This window comes from Amblyomma mixtum, chromosome 3 (assembly GCF_055824585.1).
Source record: "Amblyomma mixtum isolate Tamu chromosome 3, ASM5582458v1, whole genome shotgun sequence".
Lineage (NCBI taxonomy): Eukaryota > Metazoa > Arthropoda > Arachnida > Ixodida > Ixodidae > Amblyomma > Amblyomma mixtum.
Window position 1 is genome coordinate 130,746,748 of NC_143014.1, and position 21,942 is coordinate 130,768,689.

The 21,942-nt window shown below is 43.4% G+C and overlaps 1 protein-coding gene across 4 annotated transcripts in view; it reads right to left on the reverse strand.

Moving 5' to 3' along the window:
* LOC149351828 (uncharacterized) overlaps nt 1-12,762 on the reverse strand; it is a 58,803-nt gene extending 46,041 nt beyond the window's left edge. For 3 of the 4 annotated variants that reach the window (XM_089581155.1, XM_089581154.1, XM_089581152.1), the window contains exons 1-5: nt 12,617-12,762; nt 11,886-11,958; nt 9,118-9,183; nt 3,571-3,600; nt 3,416-3,490 (exon numbers count right to left, since the gene is read on the reverse strand). In XM_089581155.1, coding sequence (XP_089437281.1) covers nt 3,416-3,490; nt 3,571-3,600; nt 9,118-9,183; nt 11,886-11,958; nt 12,617-12,696 — 324 coding nt within the window. In that variant the 5' untranslated portion in view covers nt 12,697-12,762. The remainder of the gene's footprint in view (nt 1-3,415; nt 3,491-3,570; nt 3,601-9,117; nt 9,184-11,885; nt 11,959-12,616) is intronic. The other variant, XM_089581153.1, reaches the window with a different exon arrangement.
* Nucleotides 12,763-21,942: the final 9,180 nt, after the last annotated feature.

Consider the following 21,942-nt stretch of genomic DNA (forward strand, 5'->3'; position numbering starts at 1 on the left):
ACATTAAATTTTAGAGGGCCTTTAGCTCTCATTTCTGTAACCAGCTTCTCATTTGAGAAGCTCAGCTACATACACAGTAAGAAAAGGAGACATGCTCATAAACAGTATTACACAGTAGTACCTAAGTGTGTAGCATCAGCCCAGCTGATAGAAAGGCATTAACTCTGCCTTGTGAATAAGCCACACTACCAATTGAAGGTTCTACACTGCAAAGGCTTGGCTTAGTCACAGTTGTCGCCAGCCATTTACCGGTAATGCAGTTCATTACTCAGCAATAAATGTAACTGCAATTCTTTTTCAGAGAAGAGCAAACAAACACAGTAACTTTTTCGTTGCTTCAGAAGAAAGGTAGTTTCAAAGTGCTGTGCTTAAAAAAAGTTACTGAGCCGTAAATACAAACCTTTCGGTTTATATAATAGGATATTATAATGTAGCTAAAGTTATTCTCTGCTCAAGGATTTAAGGAAAGAAAAGAAGACAGTGAGAGTACCATTACAAAAAAGCTCTTTGAATGGCAAAAATCTAGTGACCGACACGAGAACTTGAAAATAAAGGTCAATTTATGAAGCCAAAAATTGGGAGATAAAAAACTGCAGCATGTAAACATCCCATAGCTCAATATGTCAGCAAAAGGTATGGGAACTCAGAACTCTTGGTTCAGGTCTTCCTGAATTGCAAGGGACAGCCACTGTGACTACTCTGACATCCTATGAAGAAGTAAGTCCCTGAAGGTTATAATAGGCACATCCACACTTCACAGGCACTGCAAAAAATGCTACTTTTATGTTTAACCATACGCTTTTCACTGCAAACCTTGCAATTTTGATGTTTCTACATGACATCAAGCTTGTGCATAGACTTTTCATGAATCAACTGAGTCTGACTGTCTTGAATACTGATACCAAGAAATTGCTGAATGGTTGTAGTCTCCACACCAGTCACTATCACTTTTATCAAAGTCAGCGATTTGTACACTGGAATCGCAGTGGAATCGCTAGTTTTTGAGTGCGTTTAGTGCAGAATGAAGATGCTTTGCTCGATATGATTGAACCACAAAGTTTTGTCATGAAGAGGTTAAAAAAAAGCACCCTTCAGGAAGACAAGAAAACTGATTCTGAAACTGGAGCACAATTTCTCAGCTCTACATAGGACGACATTGCGTGTCGACAAATGGCCAGAAGCATGTTCACTAGGTTTTCCTTGCAATCAATTAAATTGATAGACTTGAATAGGTGCAGTTAGAGTTAACAACAATGTATCAGTGTAAAAAGTTACACTGACATTTTTGATCAGAGGCACTTCGAAGTGCTTAGACACAACATGTATAGAGAAATGCAACAAAGCAAAGAAGTGCCCCTTCAAAAGAATGGACATCTTATTACCATGTGGTCCAATACCACAAAACCATCAGTCCCTGTCACTGCTCTCCATATTACTTTCTCTGGTGATAAGGCATTATCGCATGGCAACAGTAGTTTTCGATGCAACATGGCAAACACACTATAGCAGTTGAAATCAAGGTTATAATCTGCAATTATGATGCCAACCAGCAACATGAACTCGCAGCCTTCTCACTAAGGAAAATATAGCGTCTGCAGCATCACCTAACACACACAATGAACACCTGCTAGCGATGGGCACTTACTATAGTAGGGTAATGTTGACCTATGCAAAATGCACATGGTCACAAAGACAGCTCCAAAGTGCAGTACCATTTTCTTTTTTTCAGAGGTTTCCGAAGAGAACTACGATACCTTGATGAACTTCATAAACTTCTCGGAAGCTCTATGTTTGGGCATGTTGAATATATGCGTTATTTATATTTTACTCCACAAGCATTTTTCTTTTATAACACTTTGTAGCATATTCACTTGCAAAACAATAAAAAGAAAACAGCATGCAACAGGGAAAGTGAATTTTACTTATTGCTGTATATTGTGGAGTAATTTCCATAGGCCATTATTTGACATTTCTCCAGAGGTCAAGATTTTTAATTTATTTATAAAAAAATAAAGAAGGCATCCAACAATGCTTGCAACCTAATCCAGGCATTGCATGGACTACCATCTTGATTCTGCATGCCACTAGTTAACACTCCGAGGTTTTTTTTAGTTGCTGTATTTTTCATCAATATGAAGTTTTAATGCAATATTTTTTTTTTCTCGAAAACAATTCGCTATTTTCATGCACACCTTATTTAAAAAAAAAATACTTTGCAGCAACACTTCTCTGAAGCGATTTTGGTTTCAGTTCAAGGTGCAAAGTGATAGCATGATACCATGAACGAAGTCACTAAATACTTAGGAAAATACAAACACTGAATTTTAAAAAGTTTTCAGAAAAAAAAAAAAAAAACTAGCCAAGGCCTGCAACAAATTTCATAAAAATGATCTAGAGGTACTGAACGCCTGCGTTCTTTCAAACAAATATGCATGACATATAAAACTGCCTTTATTATCCCTTCAAACATTAATATGACAGAAGCCAACAGCCACAGAAACCAAGGGGCACAGGGGATTTTTTTTAATGTATTTATTTAATTTGTGGTGTTGATCAATTTAGAATATTACTGAATATGTTATCGCTTAATGCTAATTGATTAGAAAAGCAGAAGAAAAAACAACCACATGCCGCCGGTGGGATCCGAACCCACGACCTCCGAATTACGCGTCCGGTGCTCTACCTCTGAGCTACGGCGATGGCTGTCAAATCTTTTGCTTTTCGGGGGTATTTATGTTAACAAGTAACCTAACCTTGAGAGTGTTCATCAGCGCCACCCACGTTCATAAGCGGCGGACGTGGAACGTCCTGAGTTACCGCAGGTGTGACGTAGAACGTCATCGAACGAACGAAGAGGGTGGAAGCTGTGTGAGAACCCTCTTATGCTTCCTATGGCGTCAAGGCTGCCAGAACCGAGGCCCTCGCTAAGCAATTAAGCAAACAAGGGAAGGGGAATGAAGGGCTCGTTATAAATATGACAGAAGCCAACAGCCACAGAAACCAAGGGGCAGAGGGGATTTTTTTTTAATGTATTTATTTAATTTTTGGTGTTGATCAATTTAGAATATTACTGAATATGTTATCGCTTAATGCTAATTGATTAGAAAAGCAGAAGAAAAAACAACCACATGCCACCGGTGGGATCCAAACCCACGACCTCCGAATTACGCGTCCGGTGCTCTACCTCTGAGCTACGGCGACGGCTGTCAAATCTTTGCTTTTCGGGGGTATTTATGTTAACAAGTAACCTAACCTTGAGAGTGTTCATCAGCGCCACCCACGTTCATAAGCGGCGGACGTGGAACGTCCTGAGTTACCGCAGGTGTGACGTTCTACGTCACACCTGCGGTAAACATTAAGTAAACATTAGGTAAACATTTGCAAACATTAAGTTATGCAAAAAAGCATGGCTTACTGTTGCTGAATTGGGAACTGTTGTTGAAGGTGGTGGCGGTGGGTAGTAGACCATACCATAGTACGGGGGGCATGCCTGTGGATTCAAATGATGGCAAGTGATCAATAGAAGGCAAGCACCTGGAGCACTCTTAGAATCCAGGCAGAAAAAATTACCATTGCAAGGTCATCTTGAAAATACTTTTGCTGTGCAAGGAAAGAAAAGAAAATTAAAAGTAGAATTAATAAATAGGTAGCATTTAAGAAAAACGGTGCACAACGGACATTGGACAAAGAATGGTTAACCACGACAGCATGCACAAACTTGGAAAGGAAAATTTTGTTACAAAGCATAATTATATAAAGATTATTCGTTATTGGTTTAACATTTTTTAAAGATTGGGGACTGAAAACTAGGTGCCACTTGTCGAGTCATAAATCAAGCAGAAACTGGGCCTTTCTTAAAACTTTTCCAGAATTTGTTTTTCACTTTCTTTACAAGGACAATAATTATTGATTACTACCGTTTCATTGTCGGGCATAAAAAAAATTTCACAACCTGTCAGGCCTCTCTGCATGTGCTGTAAATGTCAAAATTCCTTTCAATTTCACAGCTACCACTTGAAATGCACAGCAGCCTTGGAGCAATGTAGGAGCCCAGTGTAGGAGCCAGTGAGGGGTAGTACTTGATCCAGTGATATCAGTGATACAGGGTGTTCTGTTGGCCCGCTTTTTACAAGCACTGTTCACTCTCACCCATTAGTGAAGGCTTGCCTTGCGTAACTAGTACTAAAAGGAAATTAATGGAGGGCGACAAAGGTTCAATTGCCCGCAATCAAATCTGGAACATGAGTGGAATGGGTTAAGGGTAGCTACTATAGTGTTCATATTGTACCTCACTTTAGCTGCTTGCAGCACCGAAATGCACTTTGGTAAAGGGCATTGGGTTTGACTCAAATATTGCAGACTTTCTTGGGATGCAAATATAGAAAAAAATGTAGTATTACTCGAACAAGCAGGGCTTTACACACAGTTGATAAACAAAGGCAACAACAATAAAATTTTCAGCATAAAGTCAAAGCTTAAGAGCATTAGCTCTCTTCATCCCACACCTGCTATGCACACTACTGGTACTATGCACACTACACCTGCTAAGCACTGAAGTTCAGCAACAAGTGCAAACCTGTGTCTTTCAAAATTAGTAGCACTTCTTGTTCCAAAGATTAATTACTATTATGTACTTGGCCTCACCACTGAACCTGTAAGCTTAGTCATATGTACCATGAGTGAGTAATTTAAAAGGCAAATAACAAAGGTTCCCACAACAGGTTAACGACATGAAAAAAATAAACTCTTCCGCCAGGAGAATAAACTAGATACTATATTTGGTCTTCGGGAGTAATTGGTTTGCTGCAGTTTTAGCAGCAGTAATTGAAGCCAACCCCTCATATATTTCAACGCCAGTCAGGTGGGACCGTTTTGGCAAAACCAAGGCCTTTCCTATTACCCTTTCCTGCTACCACTCATTCACTAACCCTTGTGCCCACTGGGCACTTGCAATTAAAGAGGGAGCGCCTCACAACTAGCGACATAGCACAGGAAATGGGCAGACAAATTTTTATCTTTTTTTTGTAAGGCCATGCATTGTAGAGGAGCATTAGCCAGCTATGCTAGGAGCTCATACAGTGACGTAGCCACCACTCCCAATAATTAGCGCCTCACTGCCAAATACACCAACAAATGTCCAAGGTGGCCCCCTTGTGGAGTGAGTGAACATTACTGCCGTTTAAAGTATAGAGGAAGCACTGTTAGAGATTAAGGGCTGTGAGATTATAATGACTGCTGTATCCACAGCACAACTGACCAAAAGCACCCATCAGCATACAATAAAAACAAGTAACAGATTTGTCAAGTTAAATTATGCTCTCACTGAATGTGCTTCTGGTCTGCACATCTCACTCTGCCTTAGGACTAGTGCACTGCACGGGCTCGGGCCGGCCCGAAAGCCCGGGCCCAGCCCGGCCCGCGGGCCGGGCCGGGCCGAGACATGATTCGTTTTGCCGGGCCTGGGCCGGGCCCGGGCCTGAAGTTGCGGGCCCGGGTCGGGCTCGGGCTTAAAGCTGCGGACCCGAGTCAGGCTTGGGTCCGTACAGAAACGGCTAGTGTCCAACTAGTCACTCACTATTGCACAGTGAAGTACACAACTGCGGCATTGGAGCAGCGACACGGATGAGCTATGGGCCATGGTATGCGCTGAGAAAAAAACTAAGCTTTATTCATTGACTTATCTATTTCCTTATTTCCACGCCGCGGTGGCTTAGTGGTCAAGGCGCTTGATTACTGAGCCGGGGAACCACGGTTTGCTCCTAACCTCGGCGGCCGCATTTCTATTTAGGCGGCAAGCATGACAGCCATGTATTTTGTAGTATCATTGCTCGTTGAAGAAATTCAGGTGGTGGAAATGATACGGAGCTCTCTGCTTCGGTGTCTCTCACAGCCTGACTCCCCTTGGGCCCTTAAGCACCAAAAACATAGCTTTTATTTTATAGCTATAATTTTCTCATGAGGTAAAATTCAAGAACTAAAGCGCGTTTGGTTTTCTTTTTGATCAGCTGACCGGAACGTCTCGTAAATAAAATAGCCAAAAAATCTCGTGAGAGTTTGTAAATCTGATCTCATAAGTCTACCCCTCTTCGCTTCTTCATCCTCATTGTCATGTCAAGTGTTATCACGCGCTTCGCGCGTTATTTTCTGCTCCACCAATAAGAGTAAAATTCAACCGTTCTTAATTGGAAATTGATCATTCGTCATCCCAAAACATACCTATGCACTATTAAAATGCATTCGGGAAGAACATATTAGTTTAGGACGCTTACGGTCTTCAAAACACACACCGTGAAATACTCAAGCCTTTCAGCTTTTTGTTTCTGCTGAAAAACGACCAGTTCGGCTATGAGTTCAACCTCTGAGATCGCGTCCACCAAAAAAATGTCATCCCACTGCTTGCTAGGCAGCTTTAATGTTTATACATCCGGGCGGCAAAATATAACTGATTAAAATCATGGGGGAATGCAAAGTAGTCTACTGCGCGCGTATGCAGCTCTTTTTGTTTGGCTCTCCGAACTCCCCGAGTTTAACATTGCGCACCTACACGAGATCACTGTCCAAAAGACGGGCCTGCCGAGCACAACTCTTAATCACTTCCTTCTGGGTTTAAAAGAACCAACTTTCTGCATGCCAAACTGTGGTTTCAGAACCTTTGTCGGCCAGTTTCTTATCGATCCAGTAGCAGTCAACTTGCTCAGAGTGAGTGGTATACCTCAAGCGTTACTGTGAAACGGGCCGGGCCGGGCCCGGGCTGGGCTGCACTCTGGGATTCACGGACCGGGCCGGGCTCGCTACAGCGATAATTTAGCGGGCCTGGGCCGGGCCCGGGCTTGAAGCCGCGGGCCTGGGCCGGGCTCGGGCTTCAGGTCGCGGGCCCGGGCCGGGCTTGGGCCTCATATTGAGGCCCGTGCAGTGCTCTACTTAGGACACCTGAAAGGTGACAGGCTCTTTTTGGATACTCTTGTGCACTCTAAAATTCCAGTTGTTATTGCAATCACAGCAGTTCACTCTGCAGCATCAAGCAGAGACTGATAGACAGTGTAGGCTGTGCCTTTTTTTTACTTCCTAGAAGGCACTGCACTTATTGCTTGTCTTACTAATTGACCAGCATCACTACATATGTACACAGCTTGTGCAGCACCCATGGTGGCTACAGTCCTCACTGGTTTACAGCTGCTTTTAAGCGTGAGACAACTTTGAGACAAGTACTCAATCTAGCCACATTATGGCTTATATAAAGAAAGGTTTTGCCTGTTGGTGTGTTTCCTGGAGCACTCTAGAGGCGAGTTAGGAAATAAACACTGCAGATCTTTCATGTACAAGTTTCTGGCAATGAGATAACAAAAAAAAAAGACACTGGAATTATATTTCTTGGTGAAAACTTTTGGTTTCATTACAATATATTGCTACTTTTAAATAGACTAACTTTGGTCTGGAAATAAATCGCACCATACAAATATGCAATTCTTAGCTGCATGCATAAATTGTGCGCCTTTCCTTTCTTCATAACTTTTTCATCCAAGCATAGTTGCCATGCAGCATTCGCTAAGTACTGCAGCTACTGGCTTCCAAACAGCTGCAATGGTGCTGTGGGACTTTTGATAAAATTGGTCTCTTTAAATATTATAAACAAGACAAAGTTCTATAACAGCTGTACACCATGCCTTTAAGTCTTTCATTCTTTCAACACCACTTATCCTCATGCTAGATTGGGAGAAGCATCTATGTAAAAGTGTCACAGTGGAAAACAGGGAGCCATGCACTGAACTTCTCCGATGCACGAAGAAATAACTGATCACAGAAAACTTATGCACAATTCAATTAGTGCCATGGGGTAAGATTACCTTTTCAAGTGGTACAGACATTGGTAATGCATTTTTTATATATGCTTCCTAAGGGTTTGCTTAAAAGGAACAGTGAGGACAAACTGAAGTTGGCCTGTATTGATCGATTCATGTCAAAGTGAATGAGGCTTTCATATGGAAGCCAAAGCGTCTTTTCACCTTTTTAATAACTACCTTAGGTCAGAGTTTGTTTTCTTTTTGACATGAATTTATTACCCAACCAGACAAGATGTAGTCAAACCTTAGGTTTCGTATTCATAGATTACTGCACTCTAACAACAAAGACGCTACTTTCACTGAAAATGGAGGATTTTATAAGCTAGAAAAGGCCAGAAAATGAGCAAGGTGTTGCCATCAACGGCCAATTCCACAAGTAAAATACAGTGTGTCAACGCAGTTTTTTTGAGGCACTGATTCCAGAGGCCAGGTTACACAGCCATTCATTTTAAAATGGCGATCACAGAGTCCTTTTCGGTGTAGTCACAAGTCTGAATGAAGCAGTGGGAAAAGTTTTAAATGCAATTTTCTCAGCAGCAATAAATGTGTCTTCTGCTGCAAGGCAAACACCAACATACCCAGAAAAATCCACAAGGTTGAGTTTTACCAAGAAAAATTGCATGTAGTTGTCTGTCCCTCTTTAAAAAGGGGATGTTCACTTTAACAGCACACCACTCATGAAAATGCAGGAAAGGGACTTGAAGTGAGTGAAGAAAGCTGCCACAAAGTTTCAGACAAGCATGTCATAGCAGAGCAACAAGAGAGCAAGACCAACAGCAGACAGGAGGTGGGCGGAGGAAGAGACAAGCAGCAAGCAGGGGGCAATATATAGAGCTGCATCGATGACGGCAGGGTCACCCCTCCCGTCAGCTTGCAGTAAAATGGAGACAGACGAGCAGAAAGGAAAGGCAAAAGCATGAAGGAGAGGGGGAGACACAGCCCTCCCTCTGCCTCATAGAGAAAGGAACCGCTCACTCTCCCACCAGTGAGAGTCTGTTCCGTCTTTTTCAGTGCGAAGACAGGCGTGAGGTGGGGAGAAAGAGGGGCATGCAGGGGGGAGTTCTGCTAGCGTGCACAATTTTGTGTTTTCTTTTGCGGTGGCAACTAGTACGGCAGCTAAACGCGAGAACTGGACAAGTGCCAGGGGAGGAAATGCCGGCAGAACGTGTGGCCGGCAAAACAACCAGCAAGCTGGGAGGCGCGACGTGCGCATGGAGAGATGCAAAAGAGCTGCAACGGCCAGTGGAGGGAGACAACGAAGAGAAGGGAACTGCACCTTGGTTGCAGCCTGCCCTGGTGTGGGCTTGCCACTGCCGTAGAGGTAGTACTTTGCATAGCTGCCCTGCAGTTGGGTGGCAAGGGGACAGGAGAGAAAGAAAGAGGGAAACACGTGGCACATGCCTCAGCTATGCCTCCAAGGTGAGACATTTTGCCACAGTGTTGGCCTACTCTGTCTTTTTTTTTCTTTTGACAAAGATTTCAGCAGACAATATGTTTAAATCATACAGTCGAACAGCACATACAGCAATATTCCAAAAATGCAGCAAGCCATACCTGTATGCCGTAGAAGAGTGTGTGCTGTTATAAGAAATTTACTACAGGTGTAATGAATATGAACAAGTAATGGAGTCCATAGTTAATGTGACTGGTCCGACCTAGTGTGAGTGGACAGTCGGCTTTTTCTCACCAGTTAAAAACCTCCGCAAATTGCTATTCATCTGTATACGGCTAACCAAAAGAGAGTTGAGGCAGACAGCAGCATTAAATTATGTGTCTAATTTAGGATGACATTGAAACCGAATGTTTTGCTTCTTTCCTATGAAAATATAAACATAACTCCCCAGAAAAGTGTAGTACACAAAATACTTGATGCCAATTTTTTTTTCGGCTTTCCGTTCATTGCATACCTTTCAATTAACACAAAATTTTAAAAATATCTGACTGATATTGAAAGTTTTCTTTGAAAGCTTTTACCAATAAAGACATTGGTAGTTCTTAAAAACAGAAGTTATATTAAAGGAGTATAGACACCTAATTTTGGTGGCATGTTTTCTTCTTTGCAATGATGTGCAAGACATTACTATACATGGATCACCATATGGTACTTCGCCTACGACAGCTAAATAATTTAAAATCGAATTTTTCTCGCATGCTGTTTCGGCTTCGGTTTCAACAGCCCTGTGACATCAAAGTTCCATGAGGCATGAAAAAACCGTAATATAATCGCTGCATTTTCATTGTATTGTCATTCCAGCTCTTCAAGCAGGCTGTCTTTAGTGTAGTAGTGAATTAAAACAACAAAGCAGCGATTACATAACAGCTTTTTCATGGCTCATATGGCCTGTATGGACCTTTGACGTCACAGCTGTCGTTCAGCTATTGAAACAGTAAATAAAACAGCATCAGAGAGAAATTTGATAATAAATTATTCAGCCATTAGCGAATACCACGTGATAATGCATCTATACTAATATTACAAAGAAAACACACTAAAAAATTGGGTACCTACACTCCTTTAACGAAAGTGTCAAATGCACCTTGTTACATAACCAGCTTTTTGCTCCATGCAAAATGGTTCAAGAAAGTCAATGAGAATAAGTGGCTCATAACTCAGCAGACTCATTCAGCAATAATTGCAATCAATCCCAACTGCTCTTCCTTAAATATTAAAAAAAAACTAAAATAAAAAACAGTAGATTAAAAAGAACACCCTTTTCATACCTAGTTCAACATTACAAACACATGATCTCGTACAAAAACTGCACACAAACAAGAAATATCCCAGTATGCAAAATATAATAAAACTGCCCATTTTGTTCAAAAAATAGAAGAAAGAAAAGTCCAAAACTGCATGCAGTCAAGAAAGAGCTTGAGCACCCACAGATCACACTTACATCCTTTTAAACATGCATATCAACAATTTCTCAGTATAAGTAAAATAATGCATTGCAAACACACATACCCATACACATCAACAATGCTCCTAACAATGCCTGTGTTTTAGCTAAAAGCTTTGCTTTCAAGACAAGTGCGGGGGATAGTTGGTGTTTCATAGTGGAGATATCGTGCTAACTGATACAGAAAACACATACACAGAACAGGAACAGATGAACCACGTTTGCTTTGTAACTCAAACTTGCTAATGCTATTAAAATATCAAACGATGAAGAAATCTCTCCACAGGTGACTGCTACACAAAATTTGGTAGAGATTACTACATTTCACAGAAAAAATGAAAATCCAGGATCTGCTGGAAGCAAAATTTTGGTTTGTGCTTTCAATGTAGTATCAAAAATCACCCGAGGCTACCAGATTTGAAATATGGAAGCAAATCTATAATTTTGCAAACTATAAAGCCAACATCTTAATTACACAGCAATGTTGTTAAACAGCCACAAGAATTTTTAAAAAGTCGTTTTTAGAAAACAATACAGTAGAGAATTCAATTCAAAATGTCAATTTTCTCCTTTTTAAGTGTTCTAACAGTTATAGTTTACAAAATCTAATAGCTGTGTTTGTTACTCAATGACAGATTTGTGGAATTAAAACTTGATATTATGAACTTTTCTGTTTTTTGGAAATTCTGCACAAAACATTAATGGCCTCAATCAAAACTTTGGTTACCAACAGACAACACATTATAATTTGCCTTATTAGAAAAAATGTTTGGACCAAATCAGTGGCTGTGAAACACCTCTCCATTCCCACGCATTTCGGTAAGAACGCCTCCAAAAAGCTTCCTGCTAATGACGCATTAAAAACACTGTAGCATATATAATACAGCAACTTCTTTTCCAATCTATGCAATTGATCAATCCATGCAAATTTGTCTCAAGAGGCACCAAGAAACTCCAGCACACTGGGTACTCATAGTGAAGCATCAGAGAAAAGGGACAGAAATTGGTATTTTCAGTTCCCTTCCTCTAGCAACATTTTGCTCACTGCACAAGGGTACAAGGTTATCGAACAAAGCAAGAAGACGCATCCACCTGTCTTCTTAAAGTATGTTCTTGAAGAATTACAAGAGTGGATGCCCGATTATACCTGCTGCAACTGTGGATATCGCAGCCGTGGATCTTCCCACGTCGTCGTGTGCTCTCTGTGGTTTATGAAGTAGCTAAGATCAAAAAGAAACCAGGCGGAAAATCAGTATCAGTCATGTTACATAGTAAAAATAAGCACAGACTATTTCACAAAGAAATTTTGCTGTCTTTTAATGACCCTACAAAGGCCTAGCCTATAGTTTACTCCAAATCGGATTAAACAAGATGGTCGAGTATACATGCATCTCTTAATTTCAACGAATGCGTACATGGAAACTGCATGTGACAATTTTACATTCAGGCAAAAGCTGGCGATCGTACACAGCCCGACACGGCCGCGCGTAAACGTAACCGCTGATCAAGCCTGACGAACCGCACATTAATCGACAGCTGACAACGCACGCTCTGCGCAATCTTTAGAACTGGCGGGCCGAAAGGCCTCGGCACTTTCATTTCGAAGACACCGGTGCTAATGGCGACCGTGTGGTTCAAACAGGGCTACGTGTGCTGATAAACAAAGGGTCTGCTTGGAAGCGTCGCCAGATCATAGCACTCTAGTTACGCTTGAAAGCAGACCACGGCACGCATCCGATCGATAGCGCCGTAAGACTGCCGACCTATGTAGCGCGCGTTTAGGCCTAAAACAGCGCGGATGAACCAGATCGACTAGCGGACCGACTGGGTTGAGGCGACAAGCACGTAACCGCCACACTTAGCGGATTGCCCACTCACTTGCGGCCCGTTCTTGGGTCAAAACGGCATTCCCAGCCGGACGGCAGGGTCTCCGCCGGCTCCGGGTGAACAGCAGCCATTTCCGCGTGCGTTGCTTTCGTTTTGCGCTTGTTGCTGTTTCCGTCCGCAGCTTGCACCGCGCTTTGCGCCGCTGCGTTTCACGCTCTTTTCACCTGGCGCCGTCTGGCGGGACGCTGCGGCATCTTCTGGAGCAGAATCTTGGCGTTCAGTGGCAAAGCACGCTTACAGGCAGCTTTGTGAAAGAAGAAATTTTAGCAGGCTTCCACTAGTGAATACTGCCGAAAGCCTGCAAAAATTCATGTCCTGAAGATCGCAGAGAGTGACAGTTTTTTTCTGAAAGGCAGTGTTGCTTGATAACAATGCAGGAACCAGAAGAGTACACACAATGCTTCAAATTACGCGCGAAGTTTAACCAGCCACTAATAAATAATAAATAAACAGGTACCAACAGGTATTTTGATAATTCCATTAAAATGCTACGCGCATAATATACGTGATCGTATGAGCGCAGAAACACATTAGCGTCTTGGAGGAGGCAAAGCTCCGCTTATATACAATAAGTAGTAGTAGACAAACCTCTTCCCGTTTACTCGAAAAAGGAGATAGGGTGGGCGGGGAAGACACATTGACAAAGCGAAGACATCGGCAAAATGCGTTTGCTTTGCCACATCATGACATTTTCACTGTGCCGTTCTAGGTGACTATTTTCTTCTGGTTCTTCAGGCCCTTTACATATATGTCAGCGGTGTCTGTTGTGCGTTTCTTCAAACACGTAAATGGTTACGGTGCACGACAGCCGAAAAGCGCTTTGGTCATTATGAAAAGGTTCATGTTAGTCTGTTAAAACATAACTTTTCAGTTGAGCACAGTACGTCCCATGGATGTCTATGAAAAGCTAAAGCGATTTAATATATCTGAAACTACACTGGACGTGTAAAGGAAATTTTTAGCCAACAATAAAGCGTCTGGCTGACGTCTACACAGCATTTCTATTGGACCTTTTTATGTAGAATGCGTCTATATATACTGTGCCCATAAACGCCTTCCACCATTCAGTTTATTTTTTGTGTTTAGGCAGGAATCAGGCTTTCAAGCTTCAGAATGTCGCATTTAAGCCTGATTAATTCTACTGCACAAAGAATAATAAGTATGGTTTGGTTTGGTTTATGGGGTTTAACGTCCCAAAGCGACTCAGGCTAGGAGAGACGCCGTAGTGAAGGGCTTCGGAAATTTCGAACACCTGGGGTTCTTTAACGTGCACTGCCATCGCACAGTACACGGGCCTCTAGAATTTCTCCTCCAAAGAAATTCCGCCGCCGCGGCCGGGATCAAACCCGCGTCTTTCGGGTCAGCAGCCGAGCACCAAAATAATAATTATGGACGCAAGTATATCTTAGATAAGTTTGTTGATCACCAGTTCTCCCCATGTACATATGAGGACGAATCTTTGGTGCAGTACATACGGATCAGCGAAAAGGTTTCATCGTAGAATGAAATGAGTGTAAGATTTTGTATTGCTTGACGTTTTGTGTTATTTCATGTGTGACAACGACGCGGTTGACACTCATACGAGTACTAATTGAGAGCTAAGCGCCAATTGAGACCCAAGATTATTTTAAAATTTTTAAGTTTATGGGGGTTTAACGTCCCAAAGCGACACAGGCTATTAGGGGCACCGTAGTGAAGGGGTCCGGAAATTTCAACCACCTGGGGTTCTTTAACGTGCACTGACATCGCACAGTACACAGGCCTCTAGAATTTCGCCACCATTGAAATTCGACCGCCTCGGCCGGGATCGAAAACGCGTATTTTGGGACAGCAGCCGAGTGCCATAACCACTGAGCCACCACGGCGGGCCGACCCAAAATAGTGGTTCACGATGTAATGCATCAACAAAAGTCTTGTTAGGTTTTTTTTACTAGATATTCCAGGCATCCTTGAAACGTATAAAAACCAGGGCGTCGAACCGGAATCGAACCTGAACCCGAAGCCGGAATCAAACCCGTATATTTGCCTTGAACTGGAACCGAACCTGTATTTTTTTCGCCATCTTGGAGCTGAACCCGAACCGGAACGATTCTAAGGAACCGTTCCGAACCGGTTCGGGACTCGGTTTAGTCCCCCTTTTTAGCAACACGGCATACTTTTCTTATTTCTTTTTTCACACAAAATGAGATATGTTACCGCGTAAATTTTGCCACCGAAAGCTGTCTGCGCTAGGCAGTGCGAAAATGACGCCCAGCGCGCGAGAACAAAACTGTTGGAAGTCTGGCGTCTAGAGGAGTAAGTAACCTATAATTGGCGCATCTAATACGTATTGTGCTTTCGACAATTCTAAAGCAGTGTACGTCAGACTGAAGTGAAATCGTTAGTTTATTAAAGTCTCAGTCTTCCATATGTTTGAAGATAGCTACAATCAAATTGTTAGCACTTAACTCATGAAGCACCGAATGAGAATAGCGTCCCTATCTTTGTGTCATGTATCATAAATACGTGAAACATAGGTGCAACTACCCAACCACGTCGTGCAACATTTACTTCCGGAGGCATTCGTTGTATTAGACTTCAGACACAAAATAAGACCCGCCACGACAGAGCAGTGGCTGTAGCGCTCGGCTGCTCACCCGAAGGTCTCGGGTTCGACTCCGACCGCGATGGGTGTATTTCGATTGTGGCGAAATGCCAAAACACGCGTGGTCGAAGTTAGTCTAGGGTCCTCCAGTACAGCGTCCCCTATAACCCCCGTGTCATTTCGGCATGTTATTAAACCCCATATAATTGCTATTATTGCAAAATAACGACTGCACAAATTGCTCCAGTTTTGTTTCAGAATACGAGTATTCTTTGTTTCATGTGACGGAAGTAAGCAAGGAAACACAGGCTTAAGAAAAACTAATTAAATACCGATTGCACCAAAGGGGTAATGCGGAAATGCATGCGCTCGCTAGCACAGGCCTCGGCTGCATTGAATCAAATGTCTTTAGCACTCATTCTCGGCAAAAAAAAAAAAAAAAAAACGTTCAATCATCTGGAAACGGCGGAGAACTTGAAGCAGAGCATTATGGCAAACAAAGCCGAATATGAATCAGAATTTATCCGAAATATTCGAAAAAATTTCTTCCGCATGGAATTGGCCAAAAAAAAATTAATATACGATGTGATGTGATGCGACTAATCTGCGTGAGCAGATTACACCCTCCGTCAAAAGTTTTCGGGCCACAGCGCTCCCTTTTAGTGAAATGAATGTTCACTGAAGGCCCCGAGTAGCGGATCATTTTAAAGCGTAGGTCAAGCAGCAAGCTTCTCTTCTGCAAGTAGAAACCTTCAGCCAACATTTCAAGACCTCTTGGTCTTTATCCGTGCCGTGATGACTCCATTATGCTGCTCAAGCGAAAAGCCTCTGGCCTGAAGACTTTTTATCAAGACTGCACATTCATCAGTGGATGTTTCCGGAAGGTGGAAGTGGGTAGTGTGTGGATGTCTTCAGGAGGGTGAAGAGCGTGGAAGGGTTGTTTTGGGAGGCCTCTAAAGACCTCCAAAAACCTATGTTGGAGGTGGATGGGTGGTGGGTGGAGGCTCGCTTTTGGGAGATGCATTTTTAACAGTGCGCGCCCTGAAGGGGACCAATTGGAGGCTGCTTCCAGAGGCTGGAGGGTGGTAGGGGCTGGTTGGTCGCTTGAGGCTTTCTAGAAGCTGGAGGTGGTGGCGGGGTGAATGTTGGTGGAAGGAGTAGCTTCTAAAGGGTTTAAGTGGGTGGGGGGTAGTTGAAGGCTCGTAGTTCGGGTATGCATTTTTAACAGTGAGCGCCTGGGTATGCGCAGTGTGCTTCAAGAGGGGAGGCTTCATAAACGTGCGCGCACGCACGCACGCACGCACGCACGCACACACGCACAGATACACACAGACACCACTGATTATTTTGAGAAAGAAGGCTATACTGCTAGCTCAGTAAATATATATAAAAAAAGCTAGCGTACTCTAACCCCGATTAGGATTCGAACCAATGGCGTCGCAAGCAAAGCTTCATTTGCCGATGTCTTAGACCACTTGGCGTTTTTTTTTTGTTTTTTTTTCATTTTTAGCCTCTTTTATCGTTGCTGCATGGAAGAACAGCGGCCTCACTGACGCTCCTTGTGCGACCAGGTCGAATTCAGTGGTCTCGACATACAGCCTCACGCCACCATCACTCCATTATTCCGCCAGCACATCAAAATTTCGGGAGGCGCATACGTCAAGAAAGGGCAACCAGTCAGGAGGCAGACCTTACGCAGCGTGTTTATCCATTATGCGGCTTCTCTACACCCTAAACAGTCATATGAACACGAAAAGGAGTAGCGCTCGTCCTTGTTCCTTCGTTCCGTCTTCGTATTTACGCGCCTTTTCCACCATGCACGAAAAGTTCGCACGGAATCCCGAAGCCTTCTATTACAGGCAGAAATCAATCAATCAATCAATCAATCAATCAATCAATCAATCAATCAATCAATCAATCAATCAATCAATCAATCAATCAATCAATCAATTTTATTCAAAACAATAATACAAAACTATTGTCTTGGGGGACGTGACAAAAGGCAGAAAAGTGCCCGACGAGGTCACGCCACCCTATGGCAAGCAGCGGTTTGACACTCATCTAGGATATCTAGGATGAAACTGTATCCCCCCACCCCCTTATTAAATTTTTTTTACAGTGCAAGAATATGTAAACGAACAGAATACAAGAATAAGTGCACAACTTCTACTAGCAATGCATGTTTACAAAACACTTCCAAACATAAAATACATGTACACGATCATATAGTGTAAGGCGTGATCGCAATGTCCTTTTTTAAGAGTCTGCTGAAGCATGTCATTTCTCTCATTTTTGTTTCATATTGATGGAGTAATGTTTCCACATATGGAGTTTAAAGGGTGACGCCAACCATTTAAACTCCCATTTTGGTTGGTTCTAGTTTAAAGCGTTGGATCGAAGACACGTCTTAACGCGCAAGGTCCACGTGTGGAGTCTAGAAGAGGTTTCTGGAGCCGATTTAATATACATGCGCTGAACTCGTTTTAATACACTGGCGTCAAGAAAAGCTAAATAAGGCTGCAGGTATATGGGACAGAAAGTAACGACCGATAAGAACTTTTGTCATCTGCCTTTTGGAGAGGCCCTACATATATTCTAAGAAAAAGCGAAGAGTAAGGGAATCAAATGTATACGCACATAACTTTCTCATGATGGTTTGGTTTGCTTTATTGGAGTTTAACGTCCCAAAGCAACTCAGGCTATGAGGGACGCCGTAGTGAAGGGCTCCGGCAATTTCGACCACCTGGGGTTCTTTAACGTGCACTGACATCGCTCAGTACACGGGCCTCTAGAATTTCGCGTTCACCGAAATTTGGCCGCCGCGGCCGGGATCGAACCCTTGTCTTTCGGGTCAGCAGCCGAGCGCCGTAACCACTGAGCCACCGCGGCGGGGCCTTTCTCATGACCATGTTCAGAAAAGACATACGAGCACTTAGACGTCTATTAAGCACAGCTACAAGGATCGGGGAAGTTTGTGGTCTAGAAACAAGCCGGTGGACCAAAAGTGCACGACTGATTCACCAGACTGCTAATGGAGCAAAGAATTCTGTCGACGCATAGGCTCCCTTTGAGAGCGCCCCGCAAAAGTCACAAAAATTCTACGCAGCGCATGTACATACCTTATTCCTCGCACAATGCAGCACTTGCAGCAGTGTCCCAACGATGCTGCAGATTTGCGCCCGTGCAGACACGAAGTGCTCCCAACCCCTCCAAGCGTACTTTTTTTTTATTATGCTCTTTTCATCAGAACAAGACAGAGTCGTAATTTCACACTACACTACCGATAAGTCACGATTAGCTGTGTTTTTGTAGATACTAGGCTATAGGGACTCGAGATACGAGGTCTGTTAGAAAAGTATCCGACCTTATTTTTTTTTGCGAACACCTGATGGATATGAAGCAAGCGGGCTTGCATAAGCCGACCTTGAAGTGTCGTGCGCATGCACGAATTTTTTCCCGCCTGCCGATAGCGTCAGTCGCTGGGAGGCAGCGTTTGAGTGAGGTAGTGCGCAGTGCTCTCGTCGGTTTTTTAGTGCAAGCAAAATGGCGGTGCGACAGGAGCAGCGCTAATGCATCAAATTTTGTCCAGAAGCGGGGCGACAGCCAAGTGGAAAACATTCGAAATATTCAGATGGGTTTCGGTGATGATGCTTAGAGCAGCACACAAATTAAGCAATAGTACAACTGGTTTAAAGATCGCCGCACATCGATGGAGAGCGAGCCACGCTCCGGTCGGCCATCAACATGCCGAAATGGCCAGATCATTGCCGAAGTGAACGCTCTGGTGATACGGGACCGTCGTGTGGCTATCCAAGAAATTGCGGAAGAGGTGGACATCAGTAGTTTTTCTGCACATTCCATTATCACCGAAGATTTGGCCATGAAGAGAGTTGCGGCGAAATTCGCGCCGAAGCTGCTCACGGTGGAGCAAAAGCAGCTTCGTGTTGAAGTCTCACAGGACACGCTGGATTCCACAAACAGTGACCCCGACTTCATGAACACCATAATCACTGGTGATGAGTCTTGGGTGTACGGGTACGACCCGGAAACCAAATCCCAGTCGTCACAGTAGAAGCATTCCACGTCCCCACGACCAATGAAGGCCTGCCAAGTGGTCAGCAACGTCAAAGTGATGCTGACTGCTTTCTTGGACTCTCGCTGTGTGGCACACCACGAGTACGCACGCCCCAGGGTCAAACAATGATTAAAGAGTACAACAGGGATGTCCTCCGTCGCCTACGTGATGCTGTGCGGCGCAACAGACCGGAGTTGCGGTCAACAAGAAATTGGCGCATCCATCACGACGATGCTCCTGAACATTCTTCGCACTTTTTTTACTTTTTTGGCAAAAAACCAGACTCTTGTATTTCAACACACTCCTTACTCTCCTGGTAAGGCTCCCTGCGACTTCTGGCTGTTTCCCAAAATAAAAAAGCCATGGAAAGGAGCGCGATTTCAGACAAGAGAGGACATTATGGCTGCAACGACAGCTGAGCTAAACTCCATTCCGAAAAAGGCCTTTTCGGAATACTTCCAACAGTGGCAGCACATCTGGGAGAAGTGTGTGAAGTCCCAAGGAGACTACTTTGAAGGTAATTAGGTTTCAAACGCTCCAGTTATGCCATTTTTTTTTCTACGGCCAAAGGTCGGATACTTTTCTAACAGACCTCGTATACCAGGCGTCCCAGCTAAATGAAACCAAGATTTTAAAAAACACGGGATGTCCTAGCCGTCTGAAACCAAATGAGGGTTGTTTAGAGTCGAGTGACCTAGTCTGCAGTATTTTTTGTTCTTCAAGGTTGACTAATTAGTTAAGCTTAATTAACTAACTTTTTAATTATTGACTTGAGGAACAAAGTGTGAATGAAAAAGTTGTAGATCGCTTTGAGAAACAGCTTACTGAGACATTTGCAGCAAAGTAATATTTACGTAAAGTAGTTTTTTTACCGGCCTTTAACCATAACCCGCACAATAAGAAAAAGCTTTCACATGACAACTGTGCCACTTCAACGTCCCAAGACGCGCCTTAAAGAATAAAATCCGTTTTTTTTTCTGAAGTCCTCTCCTCGATGGGACTTTGGGTACACATTGGGGCAGAGAAGTGAGCGAGCAGCTGGTCACGTGATAACTTTCTTTTAAGGCCAATAAATGAACCTACGTAAATCGGAACTTGACGAAAACAGCACTACTAGCGGTTTTTCGAGGCGATCTAAAACTTTTTCATTGACACTTCCTTCCTGAAGTCAATAATTAAAAAGTTAGCTAATTAAACTTACCGAATTAATTAACTTTGAAGAGCGAAAAAATACTCAAGACTAGGCCACGTGACTATGAACAATCCTCAATTGGATTCACTGGACTAGGACACTTCGCCTTTTTTAAAAGTTTGGTTACATTTAGCTGGGACACCCGGTATAAAGCGAATGACAAAGGCGATGTCGAACAGGTGCTTTAAGAAAACTGTGTTGGGTAAGCTCTTAGGCATTAGGGAGAGCCAGTGCTCCCACGAGGGCTTTGTTTGGTGGGGGATGGCAGTTGAGGGGGTCATCACGCATTAGCATACTGTTGGAAAAGGGGGGGGGGGGGGGGGGGGGGCTGCGCAAAAGATGCATGGTGGAGGTGTGCCGGTGAGACGACTGGCAAGTTGGTTTTGGTACTGCGGAAATTTGCCTGTGTCTAGCTGCCGCTGCAGGACAGCTTCCTCTCTCAATAAGGTGCGGTAACGGTAGAGAGCGCACGCGGCTGTCCTGACATATATCGAGGCACCCTATCCTGACGGCTCCCGCGTAAGTACTCAAGCATCGGGGGACACCTATTACTCGCTAAACGGGGTCTCCGAAACGGCTGAAGCTGGAGGGTATTGTAGAAGCAAAATCCACCAACTATTCGTCCTATGTCCTTCATCAGATGGATTCTATCGCATACTGTATGCATACAGATTTACATAATTTTTTAGTTGATTTTATTCTGCCGCTGTTGCCGTAAATTCCTGTACACTTTGCCGCGAATAGTTAATTAAAGTGGGTAAAATGAAAACATTTTGTATAAAACAAATTCTGCCTTTTTTTTTGTACACCAGTTCATACAGAAAAGTAAAAGAGCACAACTAGGTTGACTAAAAATCCAAGTACGTTCAGATTTTTTGGGGGGTCCTGAAGCCGTTGAACCGGTTCGGGCAGTTTCAAACCGGTTCGAACGGGAACGGAATGCCTCTCCGTAACCGAACACGGAGCTGAACCCGAAAAAATTCTGGTTCGGCACCCTGACAAAAATATCTCGCAAGATGCCTCGTAATGGGTATTTAGTAGCGACGTGTGAATATTCGAAAGTTTAGAATAGCGAATCGTATACCCTTCTATTCGATTCGCTGAACGAATCAATATAGTTCACGTTGTTCTTGTGAATATAGTTCTTGTTTTCAAACAGTTTACGACTAATTAGTACATAGAATAGGGCACGCCGTAGTTTTTTTTTCGACGACTCTTTGAAAAACAAGAAAGGAGGGTTCAGTGCCGCGATGCGGTCAATTCGGATAGCGGCGTCCATAACGCTCGCATATACGACCTCAAGATAGGGCTACGCAGCAAGGCTCAAGTAGGTTTAGAAAACCCTACCTTCATGCCCGACATCAAAGGCCACGACTCAAACTCTCGCCACTCTCATCAACTGAAATTTTGGCTCTAGCTTGTTCACTGCCGCCATCAGTGACAAAAGGTAATTTTCCTATGCGGAT